Source organism: Lolium rigidum, chromosome 4 (genome assembly GCF_022539505.1).
Source record: "Lolium rigidum isolate FL_2022 chromosome 4, APGP_CSIRO_Lrig_0.1, whole genome shotgun sequence".
NCBI classification, from domain to species: Eukaryota; Viridiplantae; Streptophyta; class Magnoliopsida; order Poales; family Poaceae; genus Lolium; species Lolium rigidum.
Window position 1 is genome coordinate 86,286,402 of NC_061511.1, and position 16,625 is coordinate 86,303,026.

Genomic DNA, 16,625 nt, shown 5'->3' on the forward strand with positions numbered 1-16,625 from the left:
CTTTGTCATCATATCGGCAGGATTATCATGAGTACTTATCTTGCATACCTTCAGTTTACCTTGAGCAACAATGTCGCGAATATAATGGTACTTGATATCAATGTGCTTTGTCCTCTCATGGAACATTTGATCTTTAGTAAGGTATATTGCACTTTGACTGTCAGAAAACAAGTTAATGCAAGAATCATCTCCACAAAGCTTAGCATACAAACCTTTCAACCAAACAGACTCTTTGCCAGCTTCATTAGTTGCTATATATTCTGCTTCGGTCGTAGATTGGGCAACAACAGATTGTAACGTTGCCTTCCAACTCACAGCACATCCACCAATAGTGAACACATAACCTGTGAGGGATCTTCTCTTATCCAAATCGGCAGCAAAATCTGAATCCACATAGCCTACGAGTCCCTCACCGGTCTTGCCAAACTTCAAGCAAGCTTTGGATGTGCCACGAAGGTACCTGAAAATCCACTGAACAGCTCTCCAATGTTCTTTACCAGGATCAGCTAGGTATCGACTGACCAAACTCATAGCATATGATAAATCAGGACGAGAACAAACCATGGCATACATCAAAGAACCAACAGCACTAGAATATGGAACTCGAGACATGTACTCAATATCTTCATCACTACTAGGACATTGCAATGCTGACAATTTGAAGTGAGAATCAATTGGTGTACTAACAGACTTTGCATCATGCATATTAAAACGATGAAGAACTTTCTAAATGTAATTTTGCTGACTAAGAAATAACACGCTAGATTTTCTGTCTCTTGTAATTTCCATACCTAGTATTTTCTTAGCAGCACCAAGATCCTTCATCTCAAACTCACTACTTAACTGTGACTTTAAAGTAGTGATCTCTTTCTTGCTCTTGGCAGCAATCAACATATCATCAACATATAACAAGCAAGTATATTGGTGATCCATTAACAAACTTGATATAAACACAACTATCATACTTAGATCTCTTAAACTCATGTGCAAGCATAAATGAATCAAACCTTTTGTACCACTGTCTTGGAGACTGTTTCAAACCATAAAGGGACCTCTCCAACTTGCAAACAAGATCCTCCTTACCGAGCACAACAAAACCTTTCAGGCTGGTCCATGTATATCTCCTCCTCAAGCTCACCATGCAGAAAAGCAGTCTTTACATCTAGCTGCTCAAGCTCAAGATCACGCATAGCCACAATACCAAAGAATGCACGAATGGAACTATGCTTCACAACCGGAGAGAATACATCATTATAGTCAATACCTGGAATTTGGCTGAAACCTTTTGCTACTAACCTTGCCTTAAATCTCGGAGGCTCATTAGGAGACAATCCTTCCTTTCTTTTAAATATCCACTTACAGCGGACAGCCTTCTTTTGTTTAGGCAAGGGCACAACATCCCATGTGCCATTCTTGTCAAGCGATCGCATCTCCTCTTGCATAGCAGAAATCCACTTCACGTGGTCAACGGATGCAACGGCCTCGGTATATGTAGCGAGGTTCAATATCATGCTCCACCTGTTCAGCACAACTCAAAGCATGATGAACAAGATTACACTCTTCAATTAAACGAGGACGTGGACCTTTGTTACGCCTCGGTCTATCAGCAGCAATGGAACCATTTGTTTGCTGCAAAACAGGTGGTGAGTGCTGACCAACAGTGTTATCATTTTCAGCAACATCATTTTCTTTCTCCTCCACGTGCTCCACCTGCACGCTGATCCTCTGTTGCTCATCATCGAACTATCGGAAAAATCAACGACATCGGTAACATCTGTGGATGAACTCTTATAAAACATAACAGCCTCATTAAAGACAACATTGCTGCTATGCAAAACTTTCTTAGTTTCAGGATTCCATAACTTGTATGCCTTAACTCCTGAACCATAACCAAGAAACAAACACTTAACAGCCCTGGGCTCTAGCTTTCCATTATCAACATGAGCATAAGCAATGCAACCGAAAACTCTCAACTGTGAATAATCAGCAGGTGAACCAGACCATACCTCAATAGGAGTTTTCTTATCAAGCGGAATACAAGGTGACCTGTTTATCAAGTAACAGAGCGGTGGAGGCTGCTTCAGCCCGAAATGTCTATGCATACCAGCATTAGACAACATGCAGCGAGCCTTGGAGATGATGGTTCTGTTCATCCTCTCCGCCACACCATTCTGCTGAGGAGTATATGGGATGGTGTGGTGCCTGACAATGCCTTCGTCGCTGCAATAATCATTGAAAACAGTAGAACAAAACTCCATGCCATTGTCAGTACGAAGCAATTTAACTTTCTTTTCTGTTTGCTTCTCTACCATAACTTTCCACTTTCTAAAAGCATCAAACACATCAGATTTATGTTTCAGAAAGAAAGGCCACACTTTTCTGGAGTAATCATCTATGATAGTAAGCATGTAATTTGCACCACCAAGATAAGTCTTGCGGGAAGGTCCCCACACATCAGCATGTACATAATCTAAAATCCCTTTAGTGGTATGAACGGAAGCATTGAATTTAACTCTTTTATGCTTACCAAAAATGCAGTGCTCACAGAACTCAAACTTACTCAAATTGCAGCCATCTAGCAGGTCTCTCCCGTGCAATTCTGCCATGCCATGTTCACTCATATGTCCAAGACGCATATGCCACGGATTAGTTTTACCGGGTTCATCGGGAATAACAGCAGAGCAATACCGGACAAAGTGCTACCTCTAAGAACATATAACTTTGCAGAATTTATATCACCAATCATGTGAACGAGAGAACCTTTTGATACCTTTAGAACTCCGCGAGAACCGGAGTGTTTGTACCCGTCAACATCAAGGGTACTGAGAGAGATCAGATTTCTGGCCATGCCAGGTATGTGTCTCACATCTGTCAGAGTGCGTGTCATGACATCATGCATCTTGATCTGGACGGAGCCAATGCCCACGATCTCACGTGGGTTGTTATCTCCCATACGCACAACATCTCCACTCTGCACAAACTCATAAGAACTGAACCAGTCTTTGTTACAGCAAATATGAAACGAACATGCAGAATCAAGGATTCACTCATCATTACCAGAAATACAACCAACAAACACAACTAGGCAATCGCCATCAGAATTATCACTGGAAACAACAGCAGCCTTACCATCACCCTCAGATTTGTTTTTCGGTTGGTAAGTACCGTTTCTTTTCTCTTTGTTCTGCAACTTCCAGCAATCATCAATATTGTGGCTAGTTTTCTTACGATACTTGCAGTAACTTACCATCTCGTCCCTTGGACTTTGAGCGACCTCTCGTCGGTCTTGCTCTTATCTCTCGTTGTAGTTGTTGTTTCTGTTCTCGGTCCTGCCTCGGACCTGCGGTAGCTTCTACCTTAGATGACGAACCCTCTCGCTGCACCATAGATTTCATTTTTTCCCTCTGCTGGAGGGCCTCATAAACTTCGGCAAGGGTTAGTTCATCACGACTGTATAACAAGGTGTCTCGAAAATTCGCAAAAGAATTAGGCAACAGTATAAGAGCGAGATCCTCATCATCATACTTTACCTCCATGGACAGCAGATCAGAAACGATCTCTTTAAAGATCGATAGGTGATTCATCATTGACGCACCTTCTTGCAGCTTGTGCGAGAACAACTTCATCTTCACGTGCATCTTACTGGTTAGATCTTTGTACATGCAGATCGATTCCAGTTTCAACCACATCGCCGCTGCGGATTTCTCAGCCAGCACTTCCTGCAAGATATTGTTGGATAGATGAAGCTGAATTAATGAAAAAGCCTTACGGTCTTTCCTCTTTTCATCGTCGGTCCAGGTCTTGGCATCTTTCTTGCCAAAACCATCAAGAGCTTCATCCAGATCAGAAGATTGGGTAAGTATCGCCCTCATCTTCACTTGCCACAGAGAAAATCTCGTGGTGTAATCCAGAGTAGCGGTAGATCGAACTTCAAGGAAGACATGTCGCAAAACCCTAGATTGAAACACGGGCTCTGATACCACTTGTTATAAAAGCGACAAGCAAATAGCGAAGAACGAAACAAGAACACACGCAGGGGACACAAGATTTAACGTGGAAAACCCCTTCCAACACAGAAGGGGGAAAAACCACGGGCGCCAGCCAGCAAAACTTCACTATATCGGGAGGTGTTTACAAACGCCGTGGGTATCTTATAATCTGATGAACCCTAGCCGGCGGCTTACAAGATGTATATATAGGTGGTGCCAATGTATATATACGCTTCGGCCCAAGCCTTCGGCGATGGGCCTCGCTCCGCTCGTCAGAAGTTAGCCTCCCTTTAGTATATGAATTTGGATCACAATACAACACGTCTAGTGGAATAAATATGGTTCCATAAAAAAAACAATGGATCCATGTATCCAAACTAAGTAACATTACTTTCATGTGGTATGATTCAGCTCAACAACATGAATGTACAAGCCAATAAAAATATATTCTTTGTTATCCAATTATAATTGAAAAGTCTACTTTAAATCCTAAATTTGTAGAAGTTTGGCAAAATGAACCCTCGACTCCAAATTCATGTAGTATGTACCCTGAACTTGTGAATCCCGATCTAAATCAAACCCTAGATTTGATTGGTGCACTAAAAAATCAACAATTCTGATGAGGATTGCAGGCCACTCTCACTGACAGTGGGGCCATGTGTCACATTCATCTTCTTCGCCAAATTCTTTCTGGTATTCAATTTCAAAGGAAATAGATCGGTGGCAGTGGTGGATGCACGTGAGCCGGCCATGCACACAGGCACTACAACGACGCACACACTGCTGGATGCATCCGAGCTAGCACGGGACGTGCCTATGCAGGAGCTTGACAGGCGCGCACACACGCTGAACACATCCAATCTGTAAGCAAATAAGAAGAGCCTAAACCTCTTTAATTATGTATACATGAACAAGTATATACTTGTTTTTCCCTCTCCCGAGTGCTTGTATGTGCTCTTCCTAACGGTTTCTCTTAATTTAGGAAAATTTCATGTAAATTTGTGAACCGAAGCGCACTGGTGTGGCTCCATTTGTCCGTTCAATCGCTCTAGCGGTCATTCACGTGGGTCTAGAGTGGTTGCTCGTCCACCAATTGGTGGCGGCAGAGAACCCTATGCAACTTTCGCGACGATGAACATAGGCAGTGCAAACAGGGGAAAGTGGGGAGGGAGTAGTCCCGGAGGACCAGTAAATTACTAGGAATGTGTTTGTGGAGTCGGTTTCTCCGAGGAAGGTTGGAGGCGACAGCTAGAATGGCAGCGAGCAGCGGTTGTTGACAAAGAAGAAGTGGAAGACAACAACAGCTCCATGGAACCCAATTTGACTCCTTTTGTTATGTGAACAAGGATGACGAGCTGCTGGTGGTCTCAGATTTGTCCAGGGCAATATGGATCCTCGACGAGAGGTGGTCGTGGCAAGCGGCACTTCGGATGCTTAGGGGAGGATGCTATGAAGATGGGATATGAAGAGATATGACATATGGGCCAGTATAGTAAGAGGAGAGTAGTATTTTTTTTATTTTTTCCCTAAGATAATTTCACGGTTTGTTTTAGATCAGCATTCGCAAGTTCATAGTACAAACAACAAGGATTTAGAGTTAATGGTTCATTTCACCAAACTTCTACAAATTTAGAGTTTAAAATAGATTTTTTTTCCAATAAGAAATAGATATCTGCCAGAAAGATGCCTTACTCCCGTGGTGTTCACTAATTAACACCATAAACAGAAGTACATCTTTATTGCTAGCGGCTAGGGTTTAACCCAATACACAAATAAGATAAGGTTCCAGACACGCTGCTACCATGGCCATATAGCCTGAACCACTGCAGGGAAGATGCAAACTCTAAAGCGAAGATGCTCTTCTGAGCTGGAGACGACGATGAGTCCACGAAGGACGAGAAGCCGTTGGATTAGATCCTACGGTAGCATACCACTTTGCCAGCAACCCAACTAACTGAAAAATGTGTGTTTGTGCCTGACACACTCACACACAACAACCGTTTTATTGTTCCGGCCGCTAAGAAGACGGCAGTTCTGCACAAGCTTTCGGACTAGTAGGTAGTCATGCACGCCCGGCGGACTCACAAAGTATCAAAGCTCCCCTGCCCTGTCCGATATCTCCATTTAATGGCCTCACCCTCATGCTGGCCGGTTAACATTATTCCATCCGTCACACACTTCATCTCCTAGAGCGTCCACCACTCGGCAGCTCGAACCATCCATTGCGGGGGCGGCTTCCATGTTTTGCTCGGTCGTCAGATTCCTCGCGCTCTAGCTTTTCGGTCTGTTAAACCTTGGTCTTCCATCGATCACACACTCACACGATCCTCGTACCCATTCCGAGACATGTAGTACAGTGTGGCTACGGTGTTGTAGCTGGCAATTGATGGCTTGGCCCGGTGCCTTCCATTTGTAGTGTCCATGGCGCTGATGGCGAGGTATTGCTACGGCGCTGTGGAGCTGGTCGCCGGCCCGGGCTGCTCGCGGCTCGTGCAGGCAAACCCCTTCTTCTTCAAGGAAATCACGGTGAGGATGGCGGAGGAACAAGAACCGGGAGAGAACGGGCTCGTGCTCTACGGGCTGGTTGACGGCGCACCGTGCCTTCACGTGCCGACGGCGTGGTCGGAGGCTCGCCGCGTCGTGCTGCCTACCAACTCCAACCGGGTACGCACCCGCTTTTTAGTTTGTTTCGTGGGTGTACCTGTCTCGAGGTACTGTGGGTCTTCGCTGCATGGTTCAGCTGTTTTTTTTAAGAGAAGGCCACCAGGCCCGGTTTTATATATAAAGCCCCGCACGGCACGAACCAAGTAGCAAGTTTACAACAATACACACCCAAGCAGTTCAAAGCACCGACCACACCCGGGTCACATGACGACATAAATAAGAAGGAGCCAGCAAGCGCAGCAAAACCCTATCCTATGATAAGAGGAGCGCCAGATCCTCATCCTCCTTCAGGGTTGCTCGCCTCCGACCTAGTCCTCGCGTATAGTCGTCTGACGTCGCCCACCGCCGCGTCCAGGAGCTCCATGTCCTTCAGTCTGGCAAGAATCCTCCAGCTCTGCATGTGAATCCTCCAGCTCTGCATGTGAATAGTCATTTGATATAGAGCATCTATATTAACCGAGTGAATGGAACATAGTATAGGCAACCTGAGAAACCGGGCAAGTCATCTGATCTCCGTCCCAGTGCTCCATACATTGCAATACCCATAATCCGCATGAATTGCTGGTATATGATGTGACAAAATTTAAAAGTGTCCGCATATACAAAACTGACTTTCTTTATGTGTAATGCAATATAGGTATTTACGTATCGGTTTGCTTAGGGATATCATAGCTTTTAATAGGCCATTCCTCGACATCAGGATATTCTTTCTCACAAGTTTTCTTTGCTTCTTGTATGTCTAGTGAAATTTGCCCAATCTACAACACAATAAATATATTAGTGCACAGACATGAGAAAGTACACAAAGACATGTATGTACAGAGTGTAATACCAAGTCTTCCACAACTGATTTTGACACCCCTAAAACAAACAGAGGATCAAGGACCTGGAATTCCTTCTTCGTTGTATGCATGCCAATAGTTACGTAATGAGTTTTCCGTATGTTCAGTGCGAAAAATGTCTACAAGAGAAGAAAAAAACTTTGTCAATTATCATATTGTTTTATTCTAATTTGGCATGAAACATTGAAAGAAACTGCTGTTACCTTCTCACGCTTGAAATATTCATCCATAACCCTACCCATGGCTCCTGATCTTGTAACTACCTCATCTATATTTTTAATATGGTGGGTGCGTACGGAAGCAAAAGCGTTCTTTCTTAACGAGGCTCTTGCCCCAACTGGAGAACACTATCGGAAGTTCATAGATCTTGATCGACATCGTCGTTAGGCATATACGAGATAGATATAGTAAAGAGGTTCGACTTTATATTGTAAATATGCATTACGTGTACTGTATTTCATGACGATGTCCATATATTCATGACGATGTTTGTGGTTTCTTGAATGATGTATGCATTGCAGAATTGAATGAATAATATAAAACCCTGAAACTCTGCCGCGGCAGATAAACGGCCAGTTACTCTGCCGCGGCAGAGAAACACTGCTCCACCCCAAACCTCTGCCGTGGCAGAGAAACGGCAATTTTCTCTGCCGCGGCAGAGGCCCTCCAGTCCCGGTTTGTATTGCGAACCGGGACTAAAAGTCCTCGACCACGAGCCTCCTGGTCGCACCATGTGGCAGCCCCTTTGGACCCGGTGCACATTTGAACCGGGACTAAAGGGGGGACCCTTTATTCCCGCCTGATTGGTCCCGGTTCGGGAACCGGGACTGAAGGCCCAAATGGACCGGGATTGAAGCCCCTTTTTCCACTAGTGATGTATTATATTCATCTCCTTCGCCAATTCTTTTTGGTATTAAGTTTCAAAGGAAATAGAGCGGAGGCAGTGGTGAACGCTCACTGAAGGAACGCACACGTGGATGGATGCATCCAAGCTAGCACGGGATGTGCCTGTGCTGGAGCTTGACGGGCGCACACACAGCGCTAGAAAAATCCAATCTTTAAACAAAGAAGAGCCTTTCCCGCTTTAACTTTGTATGCATGAACAAGTATATACATGTTTTTCTCTCCCCCGAGTGCTCTTGCTAATGGTTTCGCTTAATTTAGGATGATTTCATGTATATTTGTGAATTGAAGCACAAGGGCGTGGCTCCCTTTGTTCGTTGAATCCTACGCTTGTTCACGCGGGTCTAGAGTGGTCGTCCTTCCACCAATCGGTGGTGGCACAGGGCCCCTCCATCGACCATGTCTCACGATGGCAAAAATAGGCAGCATGAAGAGGGTTGAATGGAGAAGAAGGGAGTAGTCACGGAGGACCAACAAATCACTAGGAATGCCTTTGTGGGGTTAGTTCTCCAGGGAAGGTTGGAAGTGATGGCTAGAACGACGGCGGGCAGCGGCCGTGTATGCAGAAGTGGAAGACAACGGAGGTTCCCTGCAAACCGATTTGATTCCTTTTGCTAGGTGAACAAGGATGACAAGGCGGAGCTGGTGGTGGTCTCAGAATTTTTTCCAGTGCGTCCTGGAATGACAGTGGGACCTGGTCGTGGTGAGCGGCACTTGGTCATAAGGATCTTATTTTTGTTACATTGCATAAGATAAAGGGGAGCAAATTGTGTGATATGGTGTTCTCGATTACTTCGCCTCGTTGTTCCCTGGTATGATTACTAATCAATTGAACTTACATATTGTTAATTGTTTTCTTGTTAGTATTTTCTCACTTTCTTATATTATTTCAGAACATGCATTCGTATTGTCGCATCAGCCTTTTGTAGTATCATGGTTCTGCAGGTACAACTAGTCGGTTCTATCTATAATGTTTGCAATGTATACAACTAGCATATGATAAAATGAGAAAAATTGCTACGATCATATTAAACGCAAGCAATACATGTTAAAAGGTTGTTTGCGAAGGGTCTCCTATTCAAATATGACTAAGTCTGCAAAATCATTGTGATAATTGACTAGCCATAAGGTTTATTTTACTAGTGTAGGCTAGGGAAGAAATCAAAGCAATAGTTATTCTCCTATTTTCACATATAAAGGGTTTTGTTTTTTTTTCGAATGAAATACGAAAGGGAAGCCTCTACAATGATTTCATTTTTGAAATAATAGAAGCCCAACTTTGCGTCCCTTGGGATCTGAACCTGGGTGGCTGGATCGTATATCCACTTTCCTAACCATGTGAGCTTATCTCAATTATTGATTTTTATGTCAGACGATTAATAATTTTTTAAGTCTCGGTTATTCAAAAGAAAGTGCAACCACCTCTCAAAAAAGTGCAACTCATTTTCAGTCCATAACTAGTTGCACTTTTCTTTAAACTGTGGTTTCACTTTTTTGGTAACTGGAACTTAAAAAATCAGTCAACTCTGATATAGAAAAACCTTTTATTTTTAAGTTATAGTTTCCTCCGTTTGCAGACCATTTGGCTCGTTCACGCCAACATACAACAATGACTTCTTTTCTATCTCGGTCATTTTTTGGATGTCCTTTTTTGTAGGATCGACTCTGGTGGCCCTTTGGAGCTCCAGTAGGAAACCAGATGCAAGATACAACCAGTGATAACCAAAAATATCCTTGATGCGCAAATAAATCTAGCCCTGATTTAGTTTCTTGCGTCAGTAGACCACGGTGCAAGAAGGAGTGGGCCACCCATGGTGCCGCAAAATTGCAGGCATTCAAGGCTTTGTAAACTGTAATGTTGCCTTTCCATGTTTAAATGCACAATATTGTCTTTTTCAGTCAAGATGAAGAACCAACTATCATGTTCATCGGCTATTGTGATGTTGATCTTGAAGAAACAAGGAAGTTTCAAGAAATCATTGTTCAGAAAATTGTCTTGTTTCGACTTGTTCATCTGCTACTCTGCTCGTATTGTTCAGATTTTTCTCCTTGTAGTTTTCTCGGATGGAAGTTGAATGTTTGGTGTTCTATAATAAAGTATTAGTGTTCAAATATTAATATTGTGTTGTAATAAAGTATTACTGCTAAAATAATTGATCTTCATTGTATAAAGAGAGCTGGCAGTTTTTTTGCATACAAGCTAGCTAGCGATCAGGATGAAATACGAGCTAGCCTAGCGAGCGCATGTTGCCCTGCGCATATACGCGGTGTACGCACGGCGCCGTAAAAATGTTCCATAGATATATGGCTCATACGTGGCACACCACTTAAAGTTGCGGTCATATGCAGGGTCCCGCTTGCACCGTGATTTTTGGTGCAAGGGAGCATGTGGTGCATATATATTTATGACTAGGTACAGTCAATGTACGAAGCATGCATCATCTTGTATATGCCCCTCCCGTTGCATAGGCTCAAGGTACAAAGCATGCATGTTCTTGCACATGCCTCTCCCGTCACATAGTCTCACAATATATATGTGATAATGCGAAAACTAGCTCTTCAATGCTTGAGAGGGTGGACATAAACCAAACAATACGTTCGTGATCCACAATAAGTAATATTACCTCCATGTGGTATGAGTTGGCTAAGCAATATGTATATGCAAGCTAAGATAAATACATGCTTTACATATCCAACTATAACAAATTTGAGCTGGTAGTGGATGTCATGTGAACTAGAAAGAGTCGTTACTCTGACAAGTAAACTGCATTCACTAATTAACATCATTATAAATCGCGAACAAAAAGTACATATAGATTGCTATTAGTTTACATAAAGTTGGTAGTTACTGTAAGGAACTGTGTACTTTCATAATAAGTTACTAGTGCACAAAAGAGTTGTGATTACTCCCCGCCACTTTATTTGTCTGGCACATAGTTTAAGAAAAAAATGATAATTAATAAAATATAAATTATATGTTAAAAAGGTTGTACAATTTGAATTTTTTTGAATATAAATAATATGGTATAATTAATATATAATTCATATTTTGTTGACCAAATTTATGATCAGCTTTTCTTAGACTACTTATTAACCTAATAAATGGACGTGGAGGGAATATCCAACTGCACGAGAGAAAATTGTATCTTGTTCCATCTGTCATTAGAAGTAGAATACTAGGTAATTTTTATTTAGTCTTGCTTAGTCTTTCTAATACATCAACCATACGTAGACGCTCGCAAGTCGTCACATGTTGTGACAACGTACTAATTATAAAAAAACTGCCAGCATTCAAGGTTTTGAATTTGGTTTCTTGTAAAAGTGGTTGATGGGTTTTGTCTTGAAGCTTTGTCATGTCATTCTTTATCAACCTTAGTACTAGAATAACAAACAATTAATACATCCTGATAAGATCAACTTAACGCGCTAGCCACTGTGGGGACGATCATATACTAGTGTAATGTATATGGGGACAATCATATACTAGTGTCATCTATATACTAGTATCATATACACCTTTAATCAAAAAGCCTAATTTCAGAAAAACTAGGAAAAAATTCTAGTTGTACACCCCACATTCTATATTCGTACACAAATTTTCACGAAAAAATGACATTTTCTGTGTTTGTGCAAGAAAGACAATTTCCGGTGCTCCAAAATTGCTTCTCATGAGACATTTATTTGTAATTTTTACACATCCCATAAAAACTTTATTTTCCCCATAAATTTGTGTACGGACATAGTATGTACGGATGTACACCCAGGATATTTTTCCTGAATTGTTTAACATACTGAAATATATTTATAATGTTGTTTTAATAATAGGTGAATTTTAGACCTATGAGTCAAAACACCATGTTCCAGGCATATGATCCTAGTTTATGTTACTATCTTTATAGTGCATAGTAATATAGAGGTAGTATTATAAATAAATCAATTAATTTGAAAGTTCACTTTTGATCTTGGGTGCATATGCTCCTGCCACCGAAAAAAAACATTTTAAAATGTCGACAAAGAAATCCGAAGAAAAAATCTGTGCATACATCTTGACACTCCTTGTGCGCCCGCCAAGTTTTGCAGAAAACTAATACTTGTAGTTGGAAGGAGAATAGTAAAATATTATTGGTTTTTAAATCTTGTTTGGTGCTTCTAATTCAAAAAAAATGGCATCGTTCAACGAAGCCACATGCTGTCAAACATAATAAAATGGCAATGGTAGCCTTTTAGTTTAGTTTCTTCTAAATTGTGTTTTTGGATCTTGTTTTTTCATTTTTAGGCATGTCGTTTTTTTATTAATCTAAACTAGGTGGTGAAAATTTAAGCTTGATTGGGACAAAAATCCATAAACAAGTTGCAATCAATCATATCTTATTACTTGACATAGAATACAAAAACGTCGATGTAATTTGGATCAGTGCAATTTGTTTACAGGTCCATTTTGGTGCAACCACATGATACTAGTATTTCTACAATTCTACTATAGCCTTAGTTCGACTTTGAATTTTTTAATTTGATCATGACCACAATAAATTTTTACACTGCGGAGTACTATAAATATTAAGACACATTAGTTGATGGATAAACTATATATTGTTTATTTCACCAAGTCAAATCCAAAATAAATGTACTACTTAACTACTTTTACAATTTTCATGGATTTTATATTTTGAATTACTCTCATGGAGCAGTTTAGTTCTCTGAATACAGAGCAAGATTTTATATACTTTCCAAATGTTTATGTTATACGTGTACAAAATATACTATGGAATATCTTTCCGCAAAGACTGTAATCACTAAGAACTATATTCTGCCAGACAAACTGAAAGGAAAAAAGAGTATATGATGAGCTTACATCAACAATTATATTTAGCGACATTGCCAAAGTTTTGTAACATTATGGTAATGTACGGATCATTAGTGTTCTACATGTAGTTAGCTTAACAACCAATAATGTAAATTGTAATGTATGCATATAATTATGACTAGTTGTACTCGTCAAGCTTAAATGGTGCATTGCACATGGCACATCATTTTTAAACCGGGAGTGGAGAAGCGCATCAAGCCAAATTAGTTCTAATTAGATTAGGTAAACTCCTTATCTCCTTAGACTTATGCTAATATCAGCAGGAGATGAGGCTACGCCTATAAATAGACACATTCACTCCATTCATTTGCACACCAAAGGCACAAGTACCCTATCTTTCTTTGCTGAAGCTTTCCACGTATCCTAGAGCCATGGCTGCTACAAACCCATCCTACTACCAGAGTGGTCTTTGCCAAGAGATCAAGCAAAAGGATCATAGCTTCCAGTTGTACATGTTCCAGCACGTCCAAACAACACCAGGTGAAAACCAACTAGTCATTGTGAACCCGCCAAATACTGTTAAAGGTTTTGGTGTCACTGCCGCCAATGACTGGACCATACGCGATGGTCCGGATGCCACCGCAAATGTCGTTGCAAGAGCTCGAGGCTTTCACATTGCCGATGGTAAAGCGGATACAAACTGGTTATTTTGTCATAGCATTTTGTTCACTGATGCCAGGTTTGCCCCTATCTAAAGTTGGTCGTTTAAATTATCTTCCGCATCATACACATATGTTCTCATACTAACTTGTCCTATTGTTATGAACATTGATCAGGTTTAAGGGGTCTAGCCTTAAGGTTCTAGGAGATTACGCTGGCATAGATAGTGAATGGGCCATTGTGGGTGGGACAGGAGAGTTTGCCTATGCACATGGTGTCGTAACAGCCAAAGTACTCCGGTCTGAGGGCATCTCCAACGGGGCGACCCATCCCGCGCCCGCGCGTCCGGATGGGTCGATCCGGACAAAATCCCGGCCCAACGCGGCGACGCACCGCAAAAGCGGACGGCCACGGCGTCCGGAACGACGCAAACCCGGCCCAAATATTGGCTAGGTTTGCGTGGCCGCGGATGGCACGCGCCGTCCGCTCGCGTCGGGCGTCCGTCGCCTCGTCTCCTTTGGGCCCACCGGCGGTGACCCGGGAGGGTATTAAATGGGGACCGGAGGGGATCTGGAACTCCACTCCAGTCCCCACTCCACTCCCGCAGAAACCGCCGCCATGGCCCCGAAGCGCGGTTTCGCTCCCGGAGCCCACGACGACGAGGCGAGCAGCAGCCGCCGGCCTCCGCCGGCGCTGCGGCCATCGGCAGCAAACCGAGGCGGCCTCCACATCGGAGAGGCATTGCCGCAACCGCCGCCGCTGCTGCTCGAGCCGAAGCCCGAGTCCTCGGAGGAGGATCCGGACATCCGCGCCGCCAAGCTCATCTCGGCGGCGGAGGAGGAGGCCAAGCTGGCCGGACCTTCGAGATGCCATCCGTACCTCCGAGCTGGAGGAAGCGGCGCGGCGGCGGAGGAGGAAGCGGAGCTGTGGGTGCTCTACGCCCAGGCCCGTCAGGCGCGACGGGACGAGGACGAAGCGGCGCGGCGGGAGGAGGCCAGGCGCCGCGCCGACGAGGAGCGCCGCGAGGAGCAGCGGCGGCAGGAGGCCAGGCGTCGCGCGGAGGAGCGGCGCCGCCAGGAGGCCAGGCGCCGCGCCTGGCAGGAGAGGCAGCAGCGCCTCAGGGAGGAGGCGCTGCTATCCGCGCCGCCGCTACCTCGGGTCGCTCCGGACCCCCACTCGGCCTGGGAGGAGGCCCTGTGGTCTCCGTGGCCGGAGTCCCCGGCGCGGTCGAGCCACAACAGTGCCTCGCCGCCCGGGGACGTCGTCGGCGACGACGACGACGCCGACTTTGCCCACAGGGGCTAGGCGGCGCACCGGCGGCCACCGCGCCGCCGACCAAACCCTACTAGAGGGTTTTTAGTTTAAATTTAAAAGCCATATAGGGCTTCTTTTGTCAGTTATTTGCCCAAAATAGGGCTATGTATAAATTTTGCCCAAAATAGGGCATATGTTTATGAAATATCGTTTAAAATTTCCGTGTTTCGTTTCTTTTCGTATTTGTCCGATTATGCGGTGCGTCCGCGCGTTGGGCGCAGCGCGCGACCCAAACGGACACGCGGACGCGGGCCGCTGTCCGCGCGTCCGCTCGGCCACGCAAACGGCCCAAAACGGACGCGCTGGGCCATCCGTTTGGGTCGCCCGGTTGGAGATGCCCTGATGGTACCGGTGCTACTTGGGATCTTAGTATTCGTGCTTTCTCCCTCTGCATCCCTAAGCAGGTGAAATACAATTATTTTTATGGCCTTTTACTGATCTAAGTATAGTCTCTTCTAATTGCTTTTAATGACACATGTATGCATGTGATTTCCTAAACCAATATGTGGTGCTATTACCTATGTGCAGACTCCTATCACTAAGATGGGACCTTGGGGTGGGAACGGCGGGACAACTTTTGATATCATCCCAGAAGAACCTCGCTCCCTTCAAGACGTGACAATTAAATGTGGGGATGTTATTAACTCGGTTGCTTTCTCCTACACCAATCAAGCTGGCCAAACCAAAACTGCAGGACCATGGGGTGGGGATGGTGCACTTACTGTGAAAGTGAGTGATTTGGTGTTTCAATGTGTTATCACAATATAATTTATTCATTCGTGTGCTTTGTATATCTTTTCCGCATACCCTATACTTGTTACTGAACCATGTACACCCACGTTGAAATAGGGGTTTGAGTGCAATATACTTAGAACATAGCTCACTATATATTCTGTTGATTTATTTCCGTGCAGGTCACCCTTGCCTCTTTAGAAACCATAAAGCAAATCCAAGGAACGACTGATGCAGTTGGAGGTGACACTGTTGTCACGTCCCTTACTTTGATCAGTAACCTCAGAGCATATGGGCCATTTGGAAAGACAAATGGTACTCCTTTCAGCAGTCAGGTGCCAGATGAAAACATCATCACTGGATTCTATGCACGCACTGGTGGATCTGTTAACGCGTTGGGCGTTTACGCGTGCCCTAAGTAGCATGGTGCAAGTGCTTCTAATGAATTATTTGTGATTTTCCTTCGTTCCAACAATAAGACAGACATACTACTGTCCTTATCCTCATGTTGTGTAATATGTATTCACCTTTATATATACGTGTGTTTGCTTTCCTGGAAATTATGTACGTATCGAGGGATCAAAGATTTTTTATTATAAATGTTGTTTTACTACTATGTATATACATGTTTAACTATGTGTTTGCTCAAATAAGAAGAGCCTAACCCTGTTTAACTATGTATACATGAACAAGTATATACATGTTTTCCCTCTTCCG

General features: G+C 43.5%; 1 protein-coding gene across 1 annotated transcript; it reads left to right on the forward strand.

Annotated features, from left to right (window-relative positions):
* Nucleotides 1–13,603: 13,603 nt before the first annotated feature.
* On the forward strand, nt 13,604–16,330 carry LOC124647330 (mannose/glucose-specific lectin-like). The gene is made up of 4 exons (XM_047187292.1): nt 13,604–13,941; nt 14,039–14,153; nt 15,705–15,905; nt 16,091–16,330. The coding sequence occupies exons 1-4, from the start codon at nt 13,634–13,636 to the stop codon at nt 16,328–16,330; spliced, it is 864 nt and encodes a 287-aa protein (XP_047043248.1). The 5' UTR covers nt 13,604–13,633.
* Nucleotides 16,331–16,625: the final 295 nt, after the last annotated feature.

Bases quoted from the DNA above. Each gene is read 5' to 3' on its own strand.
- LOC124647330 (XM_047187292.1), top strand. From the start codon at position 13,634: ATGGCTGCTACAAACCCATCCTACTACCAGAGTGGTCTTTGCCAAGAG. The intron at 13,942-14,038 runs GTTTGCCCCTAT...AACATTGATCAG, and splicing joins ATTTTGTTCACTGATGCCAG to GTTTAAGGGGTCTAGCCTTA. The intron at 14,154-15,704 runs GTACTCCGGTCT...ACCTATGTGCAG, and splicing joins ATGGTGTCGTAACAGCCAAA to ACTCCTATCACTAAGATGGG.